The following is a 25,535-nucleotide window of genomic DNA, read 5'->3' as shown; positions in this document are numbered from 1 at the left end:
TCAGCACCCATGAGTCAATTTTTTAATCCATTCGATCAAGACTCAAACACTCTTTTTTTCAACCTCTAAACACATGACACCCTCCCCTTCTCCCTTAATCTCACCGGCCACTGGCACCGCCCTCCTACCATCCGTGGCTCCAGTGGTGCCCCCGCTGCTTCGTCGCACCGCCGGGCCAGCAGCCACCCCTGACTTTCGCTCTAAGCTTGCCCCCAAACTATAACCCTAGCCACCACAGAGCCTCGCCGGAGCGTCACGCGGCGCGGAGGCGAAGAAGACCTTCCTCAGCACAAATCATAGCAAGAACGGGCGGACAGAAATTCGGGTGCGGATAAAGGAAGCTTTGCACGATAAGAAAAGGCAAAAGAGGTGTGTGGGAGAATACAATCTTGGCTTTTGCTGAAAAGATGGCAGGCATGCCGGCCGGCCGGCATATTTCCCCTCCCGGCTAGCTGCTAGCTCCATCCACCTATGCATCTTGATCCATCCATCCATACCTCCAGCTCATTCCCCTGCAGTGCAGTGGCAGCAATAGAGAGGGCAGGGGCAGGCGTGAGCTTTACCCGATGATTAGCCTCGCACCGGCATAACCCATGCATTCTTTATTATTTATTTGTTCCTACAAAAATGCATTTGGGCCTCTCTAGCTACTCGATCTGTATCTGTACTGCTGCTTTGGTTTCTTTTCCTCGTCACGAACTGCACCGCATGTCTGGTCTGTGCTCGCCGTTCAGAATGTTCCTACACCGTATCATACTATCATGCATCAAGCTAGCATAGCACTCCAGGTAAACTGCAAGAAAGTCACACTAAACAGCGCTCCCCATGAGTCAACGGCTGCACCACCACCTTGCCCTTAATATTATTATTCTGTCACACTCACAGCATATTGTTAAACTACTTACCAGTCCACTAAAAAACACCGTTACGCAGTTGAAGCCAAAGAAATTTTCACCCGCACTCGTATCTGATGTCAATGATGTCATGCGCAGCCATTCGTTTAGGATATGGATCTCTTCAATTCAACTCATCGACCAACAAATTCACAACTTAACATTTAAGACTTTGCTTGCAAATTGCAATGGGATGGCTACAACCAATATCCAACTCTCCAAGCTAGCTTAGCTGAATGCGAGAAAGAAAAAATCTCAGGCAGCACAGCACTCCTTGCTTGCAGGTGCTGACTGCCGACAGACTCAATGCAATGGTGTACCGCTCACTACACAATTCTGGTAAATTCCGACAACACTTGTCGCCCAAGATGATGCACAATGACAGGATTTCCACACAAATCATAAATGGAAACCTACAAATTGGACCTACTCAAACTCTGTCAATATCCTCCTAATTTGCAAACAACTGACCACAATCTGGCAAGTTTTTTTAATGGAAGAACGTCAATGCAACCAGTGAGACCAAAACTGCAAGCAGATAGCCGTTTAGTTTTGCTGCATAGACTGATGAACTTGATGAACCATGAGGTTTCTGGGCCCTGGAAAATAACGACAGTTGAAGCATTAGACATTGCTCATATATGGCTATATGTAAAAAGGATCTACTATCTAGAGCAGCACATAAGCAAATCGCATACTTCTGTTTATCCTTGAGGAGGCCACAATAGAGCATGTTATCTGGAGCCACCATCTCAGTAACATTATAGCCTCCATCTGGATCCACAACCCTGATGTAAGTCTCCTGACCAAGATACCATGTGTCGAGGTTTTCTGTGCGTACATTCCAAAAACCCGGGCTGTCAAGTGACAGCATGACAGCAGTCCATGCTCCAGGAAATACCTACAGTGTCAATGTATGATATAGTAATATCAATATAATTAACAGCAGGCTGCAAAACTTTCCGCAGTGATGTCTAGATAAGTAAATGTGTCTCTTCAATCTTCACTAATAGAAAGTAACATCTTGCATCCATCAGCTCATAAATAAATATCGCCGAGGGTGTGAACACTAGTAGTAACAAAAGCATCCTGGAACACTAGCACTACACAGAGAAATGGTTCATGCAAATGATATCCTAGAATATATACCTGAGTGGTGCAACGAGAAACACCATCCCACTTGTTGTACGTCCCCCGGCTATTCTCAGTCCACTCACCATAGTCCATTCTGTTGGCAATATGCAGATGATTCAGTATACAGGACAATTACCGATTTGTCAACAAAGGAAATGAAAACTGGGAGCTTTACTCACCCTACGACCCAAAATGCATATCCATCAATATGGTAGGTCTGGACTTTCGTGTCATTGTTCTGAAATACAATTTCCAAAAAGTTCTTGTATGTGGAGTTAATGACAGAAGTTCTGATCACTGGCGGTCCATCAATTGGCATAGTAGGGAAGTCAAGTGTGTAGACTCCTTTCTTGTCATAGAGATCTGCCAACCTCAGGGGAGTATCAGGTGGGGAAAAAGATATACCACTCAGTGTAGTCCGTTTTTTCCCATTGATGGTAATAGGTGGTTCATTCCTTAGCTTGTAAACCTGGCTGACATTGATAGAGCCATAGTGAAATGAACCTTGAGGATTCGGACGAGCAGCACCAGTGCTCACATTCATCCTGAAAGAAAAAAAACAAGATGTTTTTTTAGGCCAACGGATGGATATATCCATCATCCAGAATTACTGTGTGCGCATGAAAACTTGGGGAAACAGTGCTACATGTCTAGACCGTCTCTGTTAACAGACAACCTTACACTTTATTGATTAATGATGCTAGCCAGACACAAAACTAATGACTATTAAGCCTTTAAGAGGTCACTATTGGTATTGATAACAAATTGAAGTTTCTAAAGGAATGTATGAGGAAGAGGTGCTAAGGCATGAGAACGAATATTTGGGCAGAATAACTCTCAAATGAGTACACTGCCAAAAGTGTTGATTTGTGAAGAAAGGATTCATGTATTTTATTCCAAAAGGAGCTTTTGCCATTCAGAATCAGAAAGCAAGTCATATTTGGACAAAATCTCTTGGAGATCAACATATGACTAAATGTACATAAACTACATTATGGGAGATAGCCGAAAGGCCATGGAAAGCCAGGGGAAAAAAACCAATTAGAAGGAGCTATGCTACTTGTTTGTGCAAGAGTACCACAGAAGTGTAGTTAGGTGCATAAAAAAAGATAGTTATATAAATATTATAGCATCCTCTCAAAAAAAAATATAACATATGCTGGGCAAGTGGGCATAGATAGAGAAGACTATAAAAAAGTATCAGCACATGATGGGTCAGCCATTTCTAAGATCGATGCTTTTAAAAACAGGGACTTGGATTGCGTCTGAGAAAATTAAGCCACTGGTCAATTGGACGGTCAGCGACCAAGAAGAAGGGTTTATTTTACACAAACCTGATTGAGCGCGCCTGGTTCATTGAGAAAGTTTTGTCGTACTCATCATTTGGTGGATCAGGAAGAGGACCAGATGCTTTTCCCTTTGAGTTTGAATATTGCAAAATTGCAACACCAGTAACTCTGGTCCAGAGTGATTCATTCACAAACCTAGCGCTGCCCACAATGTAGTAATCGCTGCTTGCGTTCTGATCCATTGTGACCAAAAATGAGTAAGACTGCCCCACATGGATGTCGAGATTTGTGAAATTCTGCTTCATTGTGTATGAACCTTCTGCTTCAACAAGGGCCAAGTTGTGGTTCTGAATCCTGAAGTTCAAGCTCGTAGAGACACCCACATTATGGACACGGAAACGGTATGTTTTTCCTGTTGTGGAGTTGAAGCTGTCAGTAATAAAATTATGACAATGTACAAAAGCAATCATTGTTCAAACAAACTTTCCTATGCCTCGTCATGAAAGTGATAATGAATCATCACCTTCATTCCATCAACATCTCAGTGAAAACATATTGTGCAATCAGTGGTAGCATTAAAAAATATGGGAAGCAACAGCAGAGGGATAAACTTTAGGAACCAATTTTTTTCTGTTACCATGGACATGGATTAGGGGAACATATAAGTGATAAAAGTCACTGGGTTTTAATGAGACAGTCTATAATGCTGAAAGTGAGAGAACTAATCACCTGGCTCAACTTTGATCGTCTCGTACTCGATGCCATCAGGGACGAGGGAGTCATTGTATCGATATGGCCCTTTGCCATTCATCAAAACACCATCAGGCATCCCCAACTCCTTTCCATCATCCAGCATCTTCCTCAGGTCCTACACAAAACAAACACAATCAAAACCCTTGATTATTGGAAAAAACTATAGGCATCCTGCGATAGAGCCTGCGATTTTTCCCCTACCGTGTGGTTCTTCTTGTACCAGTCCCCAATGAACAACGTGATGTCCCCATCTGGCGTGTCGAATGGGACTGAGATCACGGCGCGGTTGTTGACAGTGATACCTCCAAACCCCCCGGCGGCACGCTGCATGCTAAGGGGTGGAAAGTAGAAGAAGCTCCCAATCTGGTCCTTGACTTGGAAATTGTAAGTCCAATTCCAACCAGGGGGTATCGGGCAGGTTGTGCCGAGAACTCCATCCTGCCAGCAATTCTTTCTTTGCTGGATCCCATCCCTGGTTGGATTAATAGACCAATTAATACTTGAAATCACATTGTGAGTCAACAAGATGAAACGGGCCCATAACCTTAAGTCCATAGGAGCCCCTAAAGATCGAACCGAGAGCGCTCACCAAGTGATGAGCACTGGCTCATCCAAGCTGTTGAGCACATTGACGACCACATTGTAGTTGGTGGTGACATTCATGATAGGGCCAGGGAACTGCTTGTTGATTGCTATCACCTGAAACAAGATGCATACAGAGTTACAGACAGAAGTATGATGGCGAGCATCTGTGAGGAAGCCTAAAAGGACTGAAGGAGTGGGAAAACAGGGAATAGTGTGCAAGTGTTGGCAGTGATAATCAGTGGTACAAGATTAGATCGGGAAGCCTGGATGATGGAGTACATGAGATCTGAATGAATGAATGCCTATTGGAGCGCGAGGAGTTGGTAAAAAAAAGGGCTGAACTTTGCAGGTTTGAATTCACGCGAACCGCCAAGGGGTTTTAAAAAAAAAGTAATCTTTGAGCGAGAAACGAGTATGCGAGTCTGAAATCCTGAGAATGAATTGCAAGGAACAACACATCCAGTCCAGATGCAAATGCTCGATGGAAAATGGAATCCTGAAGGTAAGCACAATAGCAAGGGCTCAAACGCTCAGTGCAGAGAGTTGGAGATGCTGAAAAATGGAAGTTTCCCCTAAGGAAACGGTGCCAAGAATGAGGGGCGACAACTCAATCTGGACGAGAAGAGCGTCCTTGCTGCCGTAGCAGAGCGTGAGGTGGTATTAGGGATGAAAAATGAAATGAAATCTTTAACGGAAGAAGAGGACGAAGGCGGAGGCCGTACGAGGAAGCAAAATCCGAGCTTGGAGCAGGGAACGGAGCATTTCCCGATTTTCTAGTGTCGTGTCCAGGTGAGAATGAGATGCAGAGTTGAGTACCTTCTGCGGCACGCCGAGGGGGGAAGCGGTGATGTAGGAGACGTCCCAGTCAAAGGAGGCGTAGGGGTCGGCGGCCTGCACCGCGGCGGCCAGGAAGGCGACGGCAAGGAGCGCCGCCAGCGACGCCATTGCTCTTCTTTGGGACCTTTTTTTTCTCTCCGGGACCTTTTCTCTCCGGTTCTCACTGGTGGAGGGGGTGACTGACTAATGGTGTGATGAAGTGAAGGCAAGCGGAAGCAGAGGGCGGAGGCGGAGGCGAAGGGGAGGGGGACAGTTCACACCCAGCCCAGAGCCCAACTGCCCAAGAGGAGAGGAGAGGAGAGGGGAGAGTCAGGACTCAGGAGACCACCTCATCTGCGCACGCTAGTACAGCTGTAGTGACACAGGCAGGCAGGCAGGCCGGCCAAACACTACTAGGAGAAGGCTTGACTCCTGAGACAAGGAAATTGTTATCGTCCTGTTGTGCCGAGCGAAGATAATCCAATCCAGGGGCAGACAGCTTGTTGTCTGTCTGTGGATCTTTATTCCTACCGTGACAAATATGCAGGTACTGTACCTTGTTTGCGGCGACCCACATTGAAGAGCAACAAACTGTCAGTGTGTGTCCTACTGTCCACAAGGACCAATTTAAACTAAACACGCCGAGCCGAGTATGGATGGGAACGAATATGCAACTGGGACTGGGAGACGATTGGTTACATTCTCCCAAGGGCGAGCGGACGGAGGGAGGGAGAGGCGCGTAGGAAGACCGCAGCTCCATGTCCATGTGGATGCGATGCCCGAGACACACACACGTCCTTCCGGCGGACAGAGACAGCAGCCCCCAGGTCAATTCAGACCACTATACATGGAAGACGTAAAACAAGGGGATTACTAGTACTTAGATTGGATGACCAAAATTAAAGGCGCAAAACCAGGTCCATGTATAAATCCTTGCCTCGTGGTCTCCAGATAGAACCCGTGGACTTGATGGCTACATGCCATGTGCCACTCATGTTCACATATTGCCGCCTTATTATTTTTAGCAAAATAGTCAAATTCTTCCATCTTTCGCTTAAAGCTCAAATTCATCCTTTCATCTTTTAAAGTGGCCAATATAGTCCCTCAATTTTCGTTGTGAGTCCAATTTTGTCTCTGATCCAAGCTGACCGTCCACCTTGATGCGTCTTGTCAGTTGAGGGCGTGCTTGCATGAGTCATTCACTGAGAAATACTTTTTTGCCTTTGTCCTGTTTTTCTCCACAGGCTGCAGCGACCTCCTATTCTCATTCGTGTTTCATACCCCATGGCGGTTGCACCCCTTCCGTAGGTTTCGTGGGGTGGGGAAAGGAGCTGCTAGAAGGCAGCGTTGCAGAGGTGCATGGCTAATCTCATAGAGTAGGCGACCGAAGATGTAACACCCCGGTGACCACCACAAGCCCAGAGCGCTACTAAACTACCTACAGGCCTGCCGAACAAGAAAATTTCAGCAACACCTCCCCTATAACTAGAGGTTTAACTGGCCACCTCAAAACAAAGAGATATAAATATATCAGTATCATCATACTAACAACAATAATAATCCTAACAAACGAGGCACAAACCTCGATCATACAACTAAGTTCTCCACAACAAGATGTCATACAACATAGAGCATCCAAAGCCCACCAAGCACGCATTACAACAATTAAACAAAGGGTGAAGGTGAACGTGCAGAAGACGTGCTTCTACCCATCCCCCATGATTGCCATCACCTCACGACGCACCTGGAATGATAGCAAGAGTGAGAATCGAAAATCTCAGCAAGTAAACTGCTATAATAGGCTATTTAAACTACATGTTAGTTAAGCATCACATTAAACAAGTCTCAATTCCCTTCTCAGGTAACATACGGTATTGTACCGATACGGTTGCATACGCGGTGCGACATAACTTCCAATGCAATGCATGAGATGCACGTGTATGACACGCTTCATGCAGAGCCAACAACAGAACTTCAAGATATGCATAACTTCAAGAATTTCATAATATGATAAAGAACAATTGCAACGCTACGTATCTCACTTCCTTCACTTCTTAACTCATGATTCAGGTAAACTTCGAAAAAAGTAAATACTGAGGCAACAAACTCAAGACTAATCGAAGGACATAATTCCCAACAGAGGTATATGTGTCATGATTCGCATACGAGAGAAATAAACAATTGCAACAAACAATACCTATCTCACTTCCTTTACCTGATCCAGGGAAAACATTCAATCTTCATAAGACAGAGAGTAAGTAACACGCTCACATTTTATTTAACAAATTATTAGTAAGTGCGACAATTAAAAGATAAAAAATGGAGATAACCAAATAACAAGTTAAAATTACTTCACCCTCCGCTACATTCACTTGCCATCAATCACTAACCTTGATTCATCATAGCATCCTCATCCAAAACGATATTAAGCACCTACTCGTATTATAAAAAGCATCATCGATGCTAATTAAAGTAAAGATCACATATAAATCCGTATATATGCATACGCCAACTGTGAGCAATGCATGATTTGAATTTCAACAACTTCATATATGAAAAACAAGTAAACTCCAACTTCTATGTAGATCAAAGCAACGGCAAATACCTTACTCATATTTAACATCATTAAAAGTAATTGAATATGTTAGGGCAAGAAGAAACTCACCATATTCAGATTATTAGATTCGTCAGGTGTGCTCAAATTAACGATGGAGATAGTATAAATAGCAAGGTATAGTTGTAACAAACCACCGCTACGTTTACTTGTCTTTATCGATGGCGAATCGACACTAACCACGATCCAGAGCACTGCCACATGAACAAACACACTTTTAGCACTAGCAACAACAGCAAAACACATATAAAACAAGCACAACCTTACTACACCCAAAAACACCTCGTATTCACGGCATTACCGAAAAGCCGACGTCCGGCCAAAGACAACAGGGTTGCATCACAATTTCATATATTAAAATCTACTGCATAGAACTTAGCAAATTATGATATTTCTGAAATTTCTACACCGAATAGATAACTTCAGGATCTACCACTTTTGTTTTAACCAAAATGTCTAATCCGACATCAATTAAGCCTAAAAAACAAATTAAATCGCTACACGCTAAACTGATTATCGAAACACTTAACCGACAACAGAATCAATCGTCCCCACACACATCTACAAGCTTCTAAGGACTACAAAGAGATCACCTTTGGAGAGAGGTCTCGAATCAATGGCAAGAATTCGGCGAACTCGCGGAAACCCCTTCTTTTTCCTTCTTCCTTCCCTTTCTTCTTCCTCCTCCTTCCTCTTCTTCCTTCCTTTTCTTATTCTTTCTCTTTCTTTCTTCTTTTCTTCTCTCCTGGTCTTCGCTTCTTCTCTCGGTTTTGCTTCTCTCGGTGAACACACACCCACAAAGAGAGAGGGCAGGGAGAGGAGCACGAGAGAGAGCACGGCGGCCGGTGCAGCTGCACGACAGGGCGGCAACGCAGCAGCAGCAGGCGGTGGCATGGCAGCAGGCCGACGGGGAGGCGTGACGCAGAGACAGCGCGGGCCGGTGGGCCGGCGATAGCAGCACGACGAGTGGGGGAAGGGCACCGACGGGCGAGTGGCGGTGGTGGTGCAGAGGCGGGGTGCAATCGGTAGAGAGAGACAACGGCTAGACTCGGGAGCTTCTGGATGGATCGGGGTGGTGACCGATCCATCTGAGCCTTTATCTCTTTTTTTTAAAAAAAGAAAGAATCAATGGTTTAAATTTATTGTGCTCACTACGAGTCACAGAGTGTATGAAATGGACATTTGAATAGCAAAATGGGTTCATCTCGATGAGATAAATGCAACTACAATCCAATCGTTGAACCGAGAAACGGTTTAAAATGTCACATTATTATTATTATTTGCGGGTACTACAGAAGAAGAGCTAGAAGGGAGCTACTGGAAGGTGGTGTTGCAGAAGTTCGACGATGGTGACGGTGGGAGGAGCTGGACTCACCGTGCGCCACCAAGACAAGATAATTGGATGGAGCTTTTACTTGTTGATTGAATTTTTGTGGTGTTTTTGCTTTGATTTGACCATAGGGTGGTTCGTGTAGGGCTTAAAAAGGATGGGAGATTGTGAGGTATTGGCTGTCAAGTTTTATTTTAATGGGCAATTTGTTCTTGATGGGTCAAAAATGCAATACTGTAATGATGAGGATGATGAAGCAAGGGAGATTAGAACTAATTACAAAAAATTCATGTAAAAAATGAAGAGGAGATGAGACATTCCATTGGACACCCCAATTGCATTGGATCTTCCACAAGGGTTGGATCGAAACGCTATGACTCGAGTTAATGAAAATGGAGATAACCTTGCATACTTTGATTCAGATGAGGATGCATCATATTATGATGACAGTGATGGTGGTGCCAAGAAAAGGAAGTGTCGGTTTCCAATATTTAATAGTCATGCTGAGGTTCCCCACTTAGCCATGGACATGTGCTTTAGAGGTAGGGATCAATTGAAAGATGCAATAGAAAGATATGCATTGAATATGAAGGTAAATATCGAGTTTGTCAAGAATGATAAGAAGAGGCTCAAGGCTGTTTGCAGATGGAAAGGTTGTCCTTAGGTTTTGCATGCTTCATACAACTTGAGGAGTGATTGGTTTTAGATTGTAACATATAATCCAAATCATGCATGTTGCCTGAACCTAAACAATAAAAGGTCGTTGACAAGTAGACTATTTGATAAGTATGAGAGTACTATCAAGGCTAATCTAACATGGGAGGCTAGAGCATTGAAGGAGATAGTACATGAAGAGATGTAATGTTTCATTTATATGTATTTTTATCATTTCATGTAAATAGTGTATTACAAAGGAATTCACCTTTTCACCATACAACATAGTGCTAAAATAATTTTATAAATTAGTAAATCACATAAGAAAAATATTGGTGAATTTTCTCAGATTTTTGGGAATTTATTTGAGACACTAACAATTATTACATGTTATAAAATTAGTCTTTTTTGAGAATTTTAGTTTAAAGTATACAAATGATTTTTGAGTGAATTCAATTAAAATAGGTTGCATATGGATTATGAAACATATATTAAAAGTTATAAGATTTTTAAGTAATAAAAGACCATCATTTTAAAGAAGAGGGGAAGGAAATTGAACTCGCTGAGATTGTTGTTCATACGAGGCAAGTGACGGTGCACAACCTATATTCGGCACATAGGTGTTGAATACATGTGATTTTCAGCACCTCATATGTTGAATATGGTGTACAATACCATATTCAACACATGAGATATCAAATATTGGCTGGTTCTACCTTTTTCGGTGCATGTTGTACTAAAAATGGATTTTTGATAAATGAATACCGAATACGTATGCTAATTTGTAGATACGATAATATTTTATCTATTTCGACAAATACGATTACGTATATTGTCTATTCTTGAATTTTTCCCAAAGTCTGAGGCTCAGTCGACTGAAATAATCACTCTGTTTTGAAAAATAATCACTCAGCGCTTAGATTCACTCGTCCGTCCGTGATTCAGGAATTTTCCATCCAGTTCATATATTAGAGTACAAACTTGTATTCGATACAAAGTTCAATTCACCTTTCACATATAAATGCCCAATTTTCATGGATATTCTAGTAAGGACGACGGGATGTTGATGACCATAATGGGTATTCACTTGACGAGGACCTTGCGATGGATTGGGAAGCAATTGGGGCTCGCAACAAGGCTCCGTTTAGATAGGTTGTGAATTTGGTGTTTTTATCTGATTGGGTAAGTAGTTGTAGCTATTAAATTTTGATGGTTATTTTTTATAAATGTTTTAGTTTTTCAGCATACTAAAAGTTAGAAAAGTTATTCTCAGTCTGTTTCTCCGTTTTTAATTCATTTCAGTCATAGTTATTTCCTCAGCCAGCTAAAATCTACCAAAAGCCAGAACTAAATGTAGCTCTTTGGATAATTTTTAGCTTTCTTTAGGGAAAAGACAGAAAAACCTATCCAAAGGGGCCTAAACCCCTAAAGCTCCCTCTAAAGCCCCCTTTAGATAGACTATGGTTTTAAAGTTTTTGGAGAAAAAATTATGCCTGTATGGTTGTTAAATTTTGTTTGTTGGTTTTTATAATAAATTTTTAGGTAGTGTTTGGTTTGAGAGCGATGTGAGATGAAATGATTCCATTCATATATTCGAGGATGAGATGGTTTCATTCATATATATATGTTTGTTTGGTGGGTGGGATGAAACGAGTCCATTTTAGTATATCAGGCTCACCGTCAGTGTCACGTTCGAAATATGATAATTATGTTCCATCATTTTTTTAACAGCTCCATTCTAAATCTTTAAATAATATTCACTGATTCTAAAATATTCTATCACATCGCTCTTCATTCAAACATCTCAAAAACAGAATAGATCCGTTACATCCCATCCCATCTCACAAACCAAAAACTACATTAGCTTCTCAACGTAAAAAAAAAGAAGAAAAACTCATCTCAATCTGCTTCTCAGACTTAATTTATTTTAACTATAATCACTTTCTCAATAAATAAAAAGAACAAAAACAGTACTCTAAATAGCTTCTAGTTAAAAAAAGCAGAAAAAGCCCCTATCCTCACCCCACCTAGCCCCCAAATCCTACGCAATCCCGAAGCTCTAACCTTGCCGGCGGAGCTTGACATCCGCCGTGTTCACCCGGTCGACCGAAAACCTCCGCGTTTTAGCCACTAAACATAGGAAGGGTGCTTTTTTTCTTCTCTTCATTGGTTGTTCGTCAGTTTCATAACTTACCGACCAAAATCGAGTTTGATTTTGAAAATCTACATGCTCGTATAATATCTCTTTCTCTACAAATATGAATTCCTTTTGAGATATGTCATTGGAGAGATCCTTACTCTATATTTTCCCGTTCCCTGCTTATGTGCTCAGCATGGCAACTGCCCACATCAGCGAGGCCGCCCTGTCGAAGGTCCAGCAGTCTGCCACTTCCCCCCCCCCCTCCCCTTCCCTCCCTCTCCAAGAATAGCACTCCGATGCATGTAGCATCGAATGGAATTGACTATTGGGCTCGCGCGAGGGGTGCGCGAGGCGAGAGAAGAGGAAGAGGTCAACCGCCCAACCATTGATGCATGCATTGGTGGCCGGGTGCCAAAACAACAAGAGCGGCCGACAGGGAAGGGCGGAGCAGCTCTTGTTGGGGGTGTTGTGGGGAAGAACATCACCAGGCTAGTCTAGCAGATTTCTGATTGCCTCCTGTCCTCCGCCTGATCTGAATTACAGCCGAGCGGCCTGCGCCATTAACGTCTTGTCCATGAATCGCTTGCCAATTTCCTTCTGGTAACATCCCCAATCACTCCTCTCTGGTTTACGATTCCTATCAATTTGCCCTTGCCTTACCTTATTACGGTACGGATTGTGGACTTATTGTTATAAAAAGAATATTTTCATCGGGCCAATTGAATCTATGTTTCATCAATCAACGAGCACAATCAAAATCAAATCTTTGTTAGAAAAACTGAAAGTACATTTTGATCTTCACTCTGCCTCTCAACTTGGTCAAGTTTTTATATCAAAGCACTACAAATTATTGATGTTTGGTGATAATCTGGTTACCTGTGTCACCTTTTCTTTTCCTTTCTTTTTGTGGAGCGCAAATCTCATGACTTTGTCGATACAACATTGTACACTGCGTATCTCATTTCAGAACACCCGCTCTTTGCCGGCGGCAGAAATCATCCTGAGGTTATTTGTAAATCAACCACTTAGAGCAGGCAGACAATGTCAGCTTCTGAGTTCAGGATTCCTTACCCGCAAGTAAGAGCCTCATATCTTCACCAATAATTTTGCCTGTTCTCTACAAGCTCTCCACTTTCTCATCCTCGTTTATCTGCTTCAGAAAAGTATTCGTCAGTCAGGTTTCTACACTATTTATCCACTTTATTGAAGTTCACTTGATTTTGAGTTTCTTTCAAGACATTCTGGATAGGTGCAATTCATTTGCAGTAAAAAGCTACAAGAAAATCTCAGTTTGGTTATCAATGGCTAAATGCTCATTGCCTTATTCAAGTAGTTTACTGGAGTAGCGGGTTATGGTTGTTGGTACCAACTATATTGCACGCTTATTTCAGATAGCAACGATTCTTTGTGTTGCATATTCACTCCACTTTGTTTCATATACTTGATAGGTTTCTTCTTCACAGCCTGCTGAGAATGCAGGTCAGTTCAAGGTCTGCAGATGTGGAGAGGGAGACCCAAATTTCACAAATGCATCTGAAACTGGTGACGGCACACCAACTAGCTGTCCTAATTGCCAGGTTTGTGGGATCTTCTTACACCTAAAGGATCTGCGCTGCAGCAAAAAAGGAATAACAATATAAAGAAATGGCCTTTTCAATGTTGTATGTGTCCTAGAACACATGATACTCTGTTTAACACATTGCTGATTACTTAGCTTCATATCATGTAATGTCTCGATAAGCTGTCATCCCTATGCATAGTTGTCACTGATGCTTATCTGCAACTTGGTTGTGCCTCGACGTGCACATAATCAAAATGAAAGTTGTTAAAAAAAATTGCTATTGCAAATCATACTATTAATTCAGAATTTTGTTCAAAGGTAGAAGGAAAAATATATCTGGTTACTTTTCTCCTTCATTTTTTTTGTATAGGAAAATTTTCAAGACCAATGATAAATACTATTCTAGTGCAGGTTCTTAAGAGTGGGCATTTACTACTTTCATCTAAAGGTATGCTTGTGGGAAGGCCAAGAAGTCTCCCAACTATAGTTTACTTAATTCGCCTCTAGTTTATACTAATTTTTTGAAGAGCTTCTATTTGCAGTTTAATTAGATCCATCATATCATTTATGCATTTTTTTATTAGACCACGTGAGTTCTCATTTATGACTTTGAATCATGTTTCTTTTGTGGCAAATGGTTAACTCTTGTTGAAGATTGGCTACCCTACTTAATCTCTTTTTACTGATCACTTTTACTTTTTTTAGATGAAATAATACATATTTGTAGCCACAATATTCTTTGTGTTATATTAAATGTGCTAAAAACAGGATTTTTTATGGAAACTAAAAACAGGAATTGGTTGGACATCATGGAAAAAACGCTGGTTTATTCTTACAAGGGCATCATTAGTGTTCTTCAGAAGTGATCCTGTAAGATATATTGCACTAGTTCCTTCAGCGCTGTTCCTTTCTCTTTAAGTTATACTATGTTGTAGGACATCTGTACTTTCTTGTGTTTCTTTACATCACCATTCATGCGTTGATCTGCTCCCAGTGAATATAGTATTTCTATGTTTGAGGTAAAATAATTTTTCTTGTAATAAAATGCACTAAAGAAGCTCTAGCAGTGCTAATCGAACTCTTGTCAGGACATATAATTCTTCCCGCATGTACTCTCCTATCTCTCCATAGCAATTTGAAATGTGAGATTTTCTAATACCTGCATATATGCAAGTCTTATTTGTATTACCTTACTAATCATTACCTTGTGATGGCTGGAGATAGAGTATTTGGTAGACTCGCTGAGTTCTGTTTTTTTGGGACCCTCTGCATATGGATGTACCATGACTATCTATTAAAAGTGTACAGCTAATTATACGAGCTAATGGCATCATAGGGCTCAGATACCCTTACAAATTAACATCATTCTGCATTGGTCTAGGTCATTTAAAGGAGGGGGGGGGGGGGAGGATCTGGTTAAGTGGAAATTTTATTTTCATTCTAAGTTGGATGCCAACTGTTGCATGAAATAAATATTAGTGCTACTTTTGATTGTCAGTGCAACTTTTATTCAAGTCACAAGTACAATCACTATTTTTTTATATTTTTGGTCAAAATACGAGGATTGGCTTGATAAAATACAAAATTATGCAGATTAAATTACGTAGACACATGCTAATTATTCCCAAATTTGTGCATTAATTTCAGAATATCCCCCCTCCTAGAGGAGCTGAACCAATTGTTACACTCGGTGGAATCGACTTGAATAACTCCGGAAGGTATGCATGGAAAACCAAAATTTTGATAACAGGTTGAAGATTCTCCAATATTATCTGATTAACTTGTAACCTTGAGCAATGCTTCAGTGTTGTTGTCAAAGAAGAAAGGAAACTTTTGACAGTCTTATTTCCTGATGGCCGTGATGGACGAACTTTCACTCTGAAGGTTGGTTGTGCACCTCATGCAATTTCTGGCATACTGTTTTTGGTGTTTCAGATGGAGGTTGGCTGTGCTTATCAGTTGCACTACTGACTGCAGCTGGCAGTGACTGGTGAAGCAGCTGTGGCAATGGTGACATTGCACTGCGGCCATGCTAACTGTGGTCGGGTAGTGGCATGCAGGGGCATACACTGTGCATGCACACTTTGCATGCGCGCGCGCGTTTGTGTGCGCGTGTATGTATGGGGGTGGGGGAATGATACCAAGTTTTTTAATCAACCTGATCCAACAGTGGGATGTTTTTATTCCATTGATATGGCAACGGTTGTATAAATTTAATAGTATGATCTTTTACCAAGCAGGCAGAAACCATTGAAGACCTAAATGACTGGAGAAGTGCATTAGAGAATGCTCTGGCACAGGCACCCAGTGTAGCAAATACAGTGGGGCAAAATCCGATATTCAGCACTGATGTAGCAGAACCTGCTGAAGTTCCAGCTGAACAGTGTAAGCTGTGTTAACTTTCATCGGTTGCTCACCAGTTGAGATATTAGATCATTTTTATATGCCGAAATCATGTGTCACAGACTTCAATATGGAACTCTTGTTTTTGCTGACAATGGACAGTTTAAAATCAATTTCTTTATTTATTTTTTCCGAGTTATTGTTCACTGAAAACCAACTTCACTTAAAAATATATTTGATGTGATAAAGGATGGAAAATGTCTAGATGAGATGTGCTGATGATTCGAAAATTCTACAGGTTACTTAAAAAGTGACTTGTATGCATGGCAGTATGATGTGCCTTTTTGTTGTAGTGTATTGATGATTTACATTTTTTTATGGGACACTGACATAAGCTTATACACATGCTTTGATATAGCTGCATTCTCTACACCTGAGTAGGCTTATTCTGACAGATATCATAATATATCTTAAGTTCCATTATAAATTAGATGTATCTCATCCTATATGGATCTGGAGCTTTGTTACCCAGTCTTCCTTTTTTTACCACAGTCATTTCCCTGAGTTAAATGTATCTTTCTAATTTAATTTCCTTTCTCATTTTCTTTTGGCGGGGAGGGATGGACTCCTTACATTGCATTTGAATAAGTAAATTCAATTGTTTCTGTTGCAGCGGAGGACAATTCTGTTGTTGGCAGACCTGCAGAATTTGCACTTGTGGATCCCGATGGTAGTCCATCTTTCCTGGAGAAAGCCCTGAAGTTCATTGAAGATTATGGTAAGTATTTTTACTTATTGAATTCAACTAGCACACAATGTTGACCTATTATGCATTATGGTCAGTAGAAGCACTAATGTATATAAATCTTGCAATAGTTCATAACACAAAAAGGAAAACCTTTGTCTATAGGGATCAAGGTAGAAGGAATCCTGCGTCAGTCTGCTGATGTTGAAGAAGTCAAACGCAGACTTCAGGATTATGAAAAGGGTGATTTCTTTTGGCCTAACCTTTTTCTTTTCTTATTATAACTATGCTTGTCGTTTGAAAGTGTCTCATGGGCTTTACCCAGACTTTATTGGGTTTAGTTCTAATTGAATTAAGAAATGATCTCTGTTTTCTTTTTCTATATTTTCCTGAAAATATTTTATGAGGGTTGTAATAACATCCGATGATTGTGTTTTCTATGGTTTTTTTACCTCCTTTGTCTGCTTTAACATATATATATATATATCCTAACTAAAGCCATATATTTAATATGATTTTACAGGAAAAAATGAGTTCTCCCCAGAAGAGGATGCACATGTCATCGGTGACTGCATTAAAGTACTTATTTGGCAAGCGTTGACTACAATCTCACTAGACGAATTTACTGTGATGATATTCTTGTCAGTAATATTTGCTTGGTTGTCATTTGATACAGTATATTCTTCGAGAGATGCCATCATCTCCAGTTCCTGCAGCATATTGCACTGCCCTGGTTGGAGCTTACCGTAAGATTGATTTGAAACTTTTGTCCATGTATTTCTTGTATTTCTGAACTTAAGCAAACTGATGTATAATCCCAATTGCAATCTCATGAATTAACTACAAAAAAATCAACTCTGCTTATGCCCTTATGCACATCATTCTGATGTGTTAGAACCATAGACTGATCAAGACAAGTGATTACACAGGAACTGACAAGACAAGAAGACTAGATGAGATAAATAGAGTGATATATGAAGTCTTCCCTGAACCAAATCGACAATTATTGCAGAGGTATCTACCTTATATGCTTTTTTCTTTTCAATTTCTGTTACAGTCAAAACTGTATACTGAACGTATGAATGTTCGCGGTGTCATGGCTGGATTGTTATTCTTGATGAAGGTACCATTCTAATCCCTTGATGTCACGATAACCTATTTAATTTTGAGTTATCTTTGTCCTGCACAACCATAACAGCATTATTCCACCAAATGGGTACCAAACTTATCAGTTTTGTTTCAGAATCCTTAAGATGATGCAGATTGTTGAATCGCACAAAGCTGTGAATAGGATGTCTCAATCTGCTTTGGCAGCTTGCATGGCACCACTCCTTCTTCGACCTCTTCTTCTTGGTGAATGTGAAATCGATAACGACTTTAGTATGGGCGGGGATGGTTCATTCCAGCTGCTTCAAGCTGCTGCTGCTGCAAATCATGCTCAAGCTATTGTTATTATTATGCTTGAGGAATATGATCGGATATTTGATGTATCCTCCTTCAACTTTTTCATGTTCTTTTTTTCTGCACTCAAGCTCCATTTGAAATTATACTTATTTGACTGGTTATATATACAGGACTCGGAAGAAGGTTCCTATTCTTCAGATGCTTATACTGAATCCGAGGACGATGATGTTGACAAGGAATATTCCACGGATAACGACATCCATGAAGAGGATGGTTCTTATGATTCTGGAGAAGATGACATTGAAGAAGAAGAGTTGGATGACAATAGTGAGCAGTCTTCTGGTGGCAGTGAATATGACAATAATATTAGAACTGATGTCACGGATGAGAAGGTACTTCAACTAATGACTCTATTGATTTTAAACATTGTAGATGTGTTGGTATTTGAAGGGCCTGCAAGGAGCCTGCTCCTTTTCTTTTGCAGCCTTTTATGATTTGCACCTTGTTTGATTGTGCTATTATTTGTTATTTCAATTTTGGACTGCACTAGATTGTAAATCACCCTGCTTATATTCCTTTTAGCATGCATTTTTTTTGATGGGGGAAACAGTAGGGGAGGCCCCTACTGCATAAAATATATTAAAAGAGGGAGAATTGTACAACAAAGAAGAAAAAGAAACAGAAGGAGAAGCGAAAACCAAAACCCCAAAACAGGGGAAAAGAAAAGAAACTAAAGAGAGGAGGAGGAAACCCAGCCAAGGAAAGCCTGTCTGTAAACATCTTTAAACCTATGGACTTGAAGGAAGATATCTTCCTTAAAAGTCCTCTTCCAGAAAGGAAAATTTGGTTGCTTGTGATCGAAGATGAAGGCATTTCTCTGCTTCCAGATGTTCCAGGCTCCGATAATAAAGATATCCATGAAGAAAGAGTGACTGAAGTTGTTTCTAGCTTGAACCATCATATCAAATAATGGTTTAGAGAAGTCCCAGAAGATGCCCAAAGAACTCCAACACCTCATACTAAAGTTACACCTGAAGAAAAGATGGAAGGCAGTTTCTTCAACATGTAGGCTGCAAAGAACACAATTGTAGTTGTCATTGTCCACTTTGAAGTGTTTTCTTTTGAGAATGTTCCTTGTGTTAAGTCTATCCATGAAGAGCAGCCAGGAGAAGACTTTAAGTTTGTTACAACACTTAGATTTCCATATCCAGTTGAAGGGTTGCGGGGGAGAGAAATACTTGTAAGGTAGGTTATAACATTGTTTGGAAGAATACACATGAGAACCCCAATGATAATGCCAAGAGTCCTTGGTATTTTCTTGAATCTGAATACCCTAGATGAGATCTTGAAGAGAATTGTATTCTTCATAAGCCTGAGCTGAGAGAGGAGTGTGAAATTGCGCATATATATTATTACTTGCCAGGAACTGTGCTACTGAAATTTTCTTGTTCTTTGCAAAGGAATAAAGTCTAGGAAACTTTTGTTCTAGGAGATTATTATTCCATAAGTCAGCCCAAAACATGACTGTTTTCCTTTTAGCATGCATAGATTAGCTTTCGCTCTTGTAGCCTTGTACTCTCACTGTCCATAAATATAAGTGCTTAAGTTATGTGTGCGGTCAAACTTTTTCCATTTTTTACTAGTAATATTTATATGTTCTTGGATACGATATTGAGTAATACTTTAGATTACTGCCCCAAAGAACATGTGAATACATGTGAAATTTCGAATAACTGACTCATGTGCTTCAAAGTTCAAACATATATATTCTCCAGAATTACAGCTTTATGCCTCTGATTTAAAATTTGTCTTGGTTCATAGGTTAAAAACAATAATGCGGGTGTCGCAGGTAATTACGATTATCGATGCCTCTGGCTTCAATTTTGTCTTGGTTCATAGGTTAAAAACAGTATTGTGGGCACTGCAGGTAATGCGAATAATCAAGCTGTTCAACCTCCTGTTAAAGCAGCAAGAACAGAAAATGGTGCGTCAAGGGAAGGCATTGATCAAATTTCTTCTGTTCTGCTTGATTCATTCTCCACAAAAGTTGCACAAACGGAGGATACTTCTCAAATGGAGATCAATAGTCGATCACAGCCAAAACAAGAATCATGTGAACCAAACGAATCCAAAGATCATATGGTAAGATCAAATTCCCGCTCATCATCTTCCAGAGCAAAATCTATTGAGAAAGCAAGCAGCTCAGCAAATAAGGGCAAAAGAACCTTATGGGGCCGTACTTCGGTAAGTGCAATTGTTATTAGTATAGTTCTGCATATGAGCTAGTAGGATAATCTTATTGTTTTACTGGAATACTTGATTTGCAGGCAAGAAAAGACCTGTCAGCAGAGGAGATTGACTGTTGCAGTGATGATGAGTAAGTAGCCTGCCATATGAGCTTGTAGGGCACCTTTGGCATGTCCTATGTAGTGAAAGAGTTGCAGACATATACCCTACTTTTAATGGAATTTGTAGAGATATCCCTTAAAAGCACCACAATCCTTTTCCACTTGTTATTTCACCTTCTCTCTTTGCTCTCCTTTTTCTTTCTCAGCACTCAACAACCCCTCTGATGATGGCCCAAAGAAAAAAAAATTACTCTTTACTTGTCACTTGTGGCTCACTTCTCTTCATTGCCATAATTATAAGATAGGATTTTTTTTTTTGTTTCTTGCATTACAAAATAGGGGAACTTGCCATTTGCCATTCACTTGTGCAAATTTGTACCTTTTGTGAAGTTGTCCTTCCATTTGGGGTTTGCATGTTACCTTCAACCAGTAAAAACATCCCAAACAAAATGTAACAGCAGTTCGGAACTCAAAAGTCTCAAAAATACAAGGAAACTTTTACAGTTCACACTGTTGACATTTTTGAGTTATTTTCTAATTTGGCTTCTGAACTAGGACCCTTATTGATAAACTTGAGAGCAACAAGACTGATCTCCAATCTAAAATTACAAAAGAGGTAAAACCGTTTCCCCTAGAATCACATTAAGTGGGCTATGTAACATCACATTCCTCCGTATGGGTTGATGTTATGCCTTTTTTCAGGTAAAAGAAAATGGAATCCTCAAGGCAAGTCTAGAAAGGCGGAAAGAAGAATTACATGAGCGTCGTTTAGCACTTGAAAAGGAGGTAAGAACTAAAGGATGGATTTTTTTTAATTCCACATAGGAAATGGAAGGTAGCTTTTACTATTGGATCACTTTGTCTCGATAAGATATCGTTGTATCGAGCAGAAACAAACTTAGAGTAACTATATGAGAACATAAGAAACGATGCAATATAATAGGTCTGGAACTGAGAGTGTTCGATATGGGAAGTTACAATCACATGGTATTTTCATGCTTCTGAAAGTTTATTGGTGTGTTAGTCAGAGTAAGCTGCACATTTTCTCTGTTCAATAATAAAAGTTTGTTCATTCAATAGGTGGAAAATTTGCGAGACCAGCTGCAGAAGGAGAGAAATTCGAGGGCCTCATTGGAGTCTGGGCTGATGAACTTGCGAAGAGGGCAGGTGTCGTTGCCGTCAACAATAGATAGCAAGGTACTTGTCTCAAGATCTGGTTACTGAGTTTAAGCTCAAATTATTTTTCACCATTGGAAATGTTTGTCCTGTAAATAAAAGACTAAGGCTGATCTTGAGGAAGTTGCGACTGCTGAGTCTGATATTATGAACTTGAAGCAAAAGGCTTCTGATCTTCGTGGACAATTCAACAGCCAGCAGCTGTGCTCCACCGCATTATGTGAATCATGCCATAAACGGCTCCTAAATACAGACAAGCTTGTCAAGTAAGGGTCGCTCCGCCAGACCATGTGCTAGTGTTTTCTCACTGTTTGTTAGCATCTGCTATCTTTTAAAAAAAAAAAAAAACTCTAGGTTGTGGAAAGCAACCTACTTAAGATGGACTTCTACTTAAATGAGGCTCCACTTCTGCAGATACGAACGAAATGCTTCACTTTCCCCAGAGACGAGCTCTTCAATGGAAGCATTATCGGTTATTGGGTGCGATTCTGTATCGAGCATGGTAAGAGTTACCATTTCTTCTTTCTGTTTTGCTAGAAAATGGTCTTCCTGGGACTGCTATTATCTTCTTTGGATGCTCAAAGTCTTTTTGAGGGGAAACAGGAGGGGAAGCACCTATTGTGGTATTATATTATACCACACAGGACCTCCTCCCGTGTATTCTACACCTAGGACCCAACCTACCCAACTGGACCTCCTCCAACCCACCTGCACTACACCCACCCACTGGTTCAGCCCACGCCTCGCAGCCTGGCATGTGTCCCTGCAAGCCCAGCTCTACGCGCCCGCGCCGCATGGGCCTCGTCCCACACGCCCTCCTGCCACGTGTCACCACCGCCTACGCGCCTTGCCCCTCCGTCGCCCGCATCAGCTACTGAAAAGCTACTGAATGACTTGGAACTACTGACAACTACTGACCAAAAACTACTAATACTATTGAACAAACTACTTATACTATTGACATAAACTATTGACAACTACTAACACACTGCTGGATAATTTACTATGAATTGGAACAACTGATACTACTGAATAGCGACGACTACTGACACTACTGAATAACAACGATTACTAACACTACTGAATAACTTTTCAATAGCTTGAAACTACTGACATACTGAAAAACTACTGAGCATTACTTAGCGGGACTACTGAACAAAATACTGATATACTGGAGCATTCGAATCATAAAAATTACTAAATATATGAATGGCAACTACTACTGAAAAACTACTGAACACTACTGAGAGGGAACCACTGAAAACTGCTGGAAAACTACAGGGCACTACTAAGCACCGCAGCACAGGACGAGCGACATGTGAGGACGCGCCACGTGGTGCAGGGGCGCACGCTAGGGGTGTGGGGGGGGGGGGAGCGTGCTGCTGGCACATGCGCGCGGGGCTTGCGTGAGCTAGGTGCAGCCACGTGGCGTGCGGCTGGGCGAGCGTGCGAGCCTGGGCGCAATTGGGCCAGCACGGTCTGGCACGCACCTGGCGCGGCTGGGTGGGCTGGGCTGAGTCAGGGTGTAGAATAACTGTTATACACATCGGGTGTAAAATAGCACTTTATATATATATAAAGAAAAGAAAGTTGCTGTACAAAGCCTCAACCAAGGCAGGCTCTAGAAAACAGAGCAAAAAAAGAACTATACAATAGAATTGAGCCAGAGGGAAAAGGATAGATCTAAAGGAGCTTTCAATCTGTGAACCTGCAATAAAACTTCATCTTTGATATTATTCTTCCACCTCAAAGTTATTCCGGATCTTCGAAATGTGGAAACAGAAAACAAACAGAAAGTATGTTGGGTGTGATTATTGTTGTTGAAAGTACAAGGTTATGGTGGTTGAAGACATGAGTTGGATCGGAGCCGCCTCTGCCTTCTTAGACACAAAGATACACAATTCCTCCTTTGTATTATTATTTTTATTCTTTGGAAGTAGGAAATCATCAGATATAGCTAGTTAAAAATAAAGATGTAAAGTTTGTAGGGTGCCCAATGAATAGCACACCAAAAAGAACAAAACATTCATCTCACAAATTTAGTTCTGTAGATAGTCGAAGGACTTGTTGGTTAAGTAGCAAAAGAAAGAATGCAGCTGGATGAAGTTAAGGATGATTTGGTTGGGCTCTTTCAGTCCTCTTGTTTGCTTGTAATATCACTCAAACGATCTGTGTTGCGAGCACGGTGCATTCGCGTTGTAACTCCATGTACTTTTCACCTCTACTTAATACAAAAATGCAGAACTCTCAAGGGAAAAGAAAAAGAAGTTAAGGATGAGAACACAACCTATTCTGGGCGTGCTTCAAGTTGTTCTGTTGCTCAGTTCTTCCATTATCTGACATATGAAGTGTGTATTTCAGGCAGATTTTGAGCAATCAAGGAAGCAAACCACACAGCATTCACCTTCTTCAACAGACAAGGAGAAGCGGCAGCAGAGTTCAAATACGAGTTCAGGTGATAGATTTGATAAACATACATTTTGGTATTTATTAATTACAGGAAGAAGCAGCATTCAATAACAACAATATTCTTAACAGTTTTAAATGTTTGATTTTTTTTTCCTAGGTGTGACATCTAATGAGCCAGTGGGGACCATCAACCAGAGGAGTCAGAGAATGCAGTCCTCAAAGGGTGAGATTGCCAACAAGGATGGCCAAGAAGGGTCATCGTCTACCTCAAGGTGGAATTTTGCACAGAAACAATATTCGAATAGTCCGCTGATAAGAGGGCTTCAAGGATCCAATAGTGTTCATTCAAGTAGTAAGCGGCTCGAGGTACGTACGTAATCTCATTCATTCGAAGATCGATGACGCTCCTAATATTTTTATTTATTGACTGATGAATCTGGAATGTGTTTTGCTGTTTTTCAGGAATCTGGAGGCGGCGCGCCAGCAGCAGCGTCTGCGTTAGCCAAGCTGACAAGCCGGCTCAACTTTCTCAAAGAGAGGAGGGCGCTGCTTGCAAGCGAGATGCAAAGCTTGGATTTGGGTCCCCGCCCGCAGCCCCAAGCCGGGCCTGGGCCTGGGCCTGGCCCTGCTGCTGCAGCTCCGTCCCCCAACCCCAGAAGGGCCTGAGCCTGACTCACTCACCATGCTTTGCTCTGTTGCCTCTGTAATGCCACAGTTAGTTTTTGTTGCTAGCAACAGTAGATTACAGGAGAGTTATATATATATATATATATAGCAGCAGGACAACAACTGCTTGTAGGCCACAGCCAAAATGCAAACCGTTGGTGATGACATGACAGCCGGTAACAAAATTATTACTCATCAAGTGATGAAATGGATCGATCAAAGGGCGGCGCTGATGAGCTCTCGATGGCGGCCTGGATGCAGAAGGCGATAGGTCCAGCGGGTTGGCGTCCGCCGACGGCAGCGCCGCGTCGGGGTTCTCGTCCAACTGTCCCGTGCTCTTCTTGGCGATCGTGATCGGCGCCAAAGCGGAAGATGTAGACGGGAACGTTGCCGACCTGAACGTTCCTGGCAGGCATCGCCTCCCGCGCTCTGCTGGCCGTCGGACATGAGCATGACGCTCGGAATAAGAGTTTCGACCTTGCTGCCAACTACAACTGGAAATGAACACAAGAATGCAGAGGCCTGCCCAACTGAAGCAGACAACACTAATTTTTTGCTGAATCAAAACAACTCGACAGCAACAGCTATTCATTCATGTACGTCTACACCTTCAACAAGACAGGCCCTAAACGGTATCATAATTGCAGACAACTTGCACGACTATCACCCTCCAAC

At 41.3% G+C, this 25,535-nt stretch overlaps 2 protein-coding genes across 4 annotated transcripts; one reads left to right on the top strand and one right to left on the bottom strand.

The window, feature by feature from the left end:
- Positions 1-995: 995 nt before the first annotated feature.
- LOC133931034 (monocopper oxidase-like protein SKU5) lies at positions 996-5,870 on the bottom strand. Its single transcript, XM_062377864.1, has 9 exons — positions 5,471-5,870; positions 4,659-4,768; positions 4,271-4,541; positions 4,046-4,184; positions 3,362-3,728; positions 2,207-2,572; positions 2,043-2,121; positions 1,592-1,794; positions 996-1,492 (listed from the first exon to the last, which is right to left on the bottom strand). The coding sequence occupies exons 1-9, from the start codon at positions 5,597-5,599 to the stop codon at positions 1,384-1,386; spliced, it is 1,773 nt and encodes a 590-aa protein (XP_062233848.1). The 5' UTR covers positions 5,600-5,870; the 3' UTR covers positions 996-1,383.
- Positions 5,871-12,121: 6,251 nt separating this feature from the next.
- On the top strand, positions 12,122-25,509 carry LOC133931033 (rho GTPase-activating protein REN1-like). 3 transcript variants are annotated; one of them, XM_062377861.1, is made up of 27 exons: positions 12,123-12,301; positions 12,401-12,808; positions 13,176-13,285; positions 13,657-13,785; positions 14,181-14,217; positions 14,563-14,639; positions 15,417-15,487; positions 15,575-15,653; positions 16,010-16,154; positions 16,786-16,890; positions 17,023-17,100; positions 17,381-17,436; positions 17,534-17,603; positions 17,787-17,871; positions 18,101-18,344; positions 18,432-18,653; positions 20,083-20,110; positions 20,189-20,505; positions 20,589-20,638; positions 21,165-21,225; positions 21,312-21,395; positions 21,690-21,806; positions 21,888-22,051; positions 22,200-22,287; positions 24,147-24,240; positions 24,352-24,560; positions 24,657-25,509. In XM_062377861.1, exons 3-27 carry the CDS (start codon positions 13,250-13,252, stop codon positions 24,858-24,860), a joined length of 2,850 nt encoding a protein of 949 aa, XP_062233845.1. In that variant the 5' UTR covers positions 12,123-12,301; positions 12,401-12,808; positions 13,176-13,249; the 3' UTR covers positions 24,861-25,509. The 3 variants fall into 3 exon arrangements, with proteins under 3 accessions (XP_062233847.1, XP_062233845.1, XP_062233846.1); XM_062377862.1 differs by having other exon boundaries at positions 12,123-12,808; XM_062377863.1 differs by lacking the exons at positions 20,083-20,110; positions 20,189-20,505 and having other exon boundaries at positions 12,122-12,301.
- The last annotated feature ends 26 nt before the right edge of the window (positions 25,510-25,535 follow it).

The sequence above is a fragment of the Phragmites australis genome, chromosome 10 (genome assembly GCF_958298935.1).
Source record: "Phragmites australis chromosome 10, lpPhrAust1.1, whole genome shotgun sequence".
Classification (NCBI taxonomy): Eukaryota; Viridiplantae; Streptophyta; class Magnoliopsida; order Poales; family Poaceae; genus Phragmites; species Phragmites australis.
The sequence above is the reverse complement of the archived record's forward strand: the minus strand, read 5'-3'. Positions and strand labels throughout refer to the sequence as shown.

What these genes read in the sequence shown, in the direction of transcription:
- LOC133931033 (XM_062377861.1), top strand. Translation starts at nt 13,250, where the DNA reads ATGTCAGCTTCTGAGTTCAGGATTCCTTACCCGCAA. An exon ending in CAATAATGCGGGTGTCGCAG is followed by an intron (nt 20,111 to 20,188) that starts GTAATTACGATT and finishes TGGGCACTGCAG; the next exon opens with GTAATGCGAATAATCAAGCT. An exon ending in CAAGTAGTAAGCGGCTCGAG is followed by an intron (nt 24,561 to 24,656) that starts GTACGTACGTAA and finishes GCTGTTTTTCAG; the next exon opens with GAATCTGGAGGCGGCGCGCC.
- LOC133931034 (XM_062377864.1), bottom strand. Translation starts at nt 5,599, where the DNA reads ATGGCGTCGCTGGCGGCGCTCCTTGCCGTCGCCTTCCTGGCCGCCGCG. An exon ending in CCCTCGGCGTGCCGCAGAAG is followed by an intron (nt 4,769 to 5,470) that starts GTACTCAACTCT and finishes ATCTTGTTTCAG; the next exon opens with GTGATAGCAATCAACAAGCA. An exon ending in GAGCCAGTGCTCATCACTTG is followed by an intron (nt 4,542 to 4,658) that starts GTGAGCGCTCTC and finishes TAATCCAACCAG; the next exon opens with GGATGGGATCCAGCAAAGAA.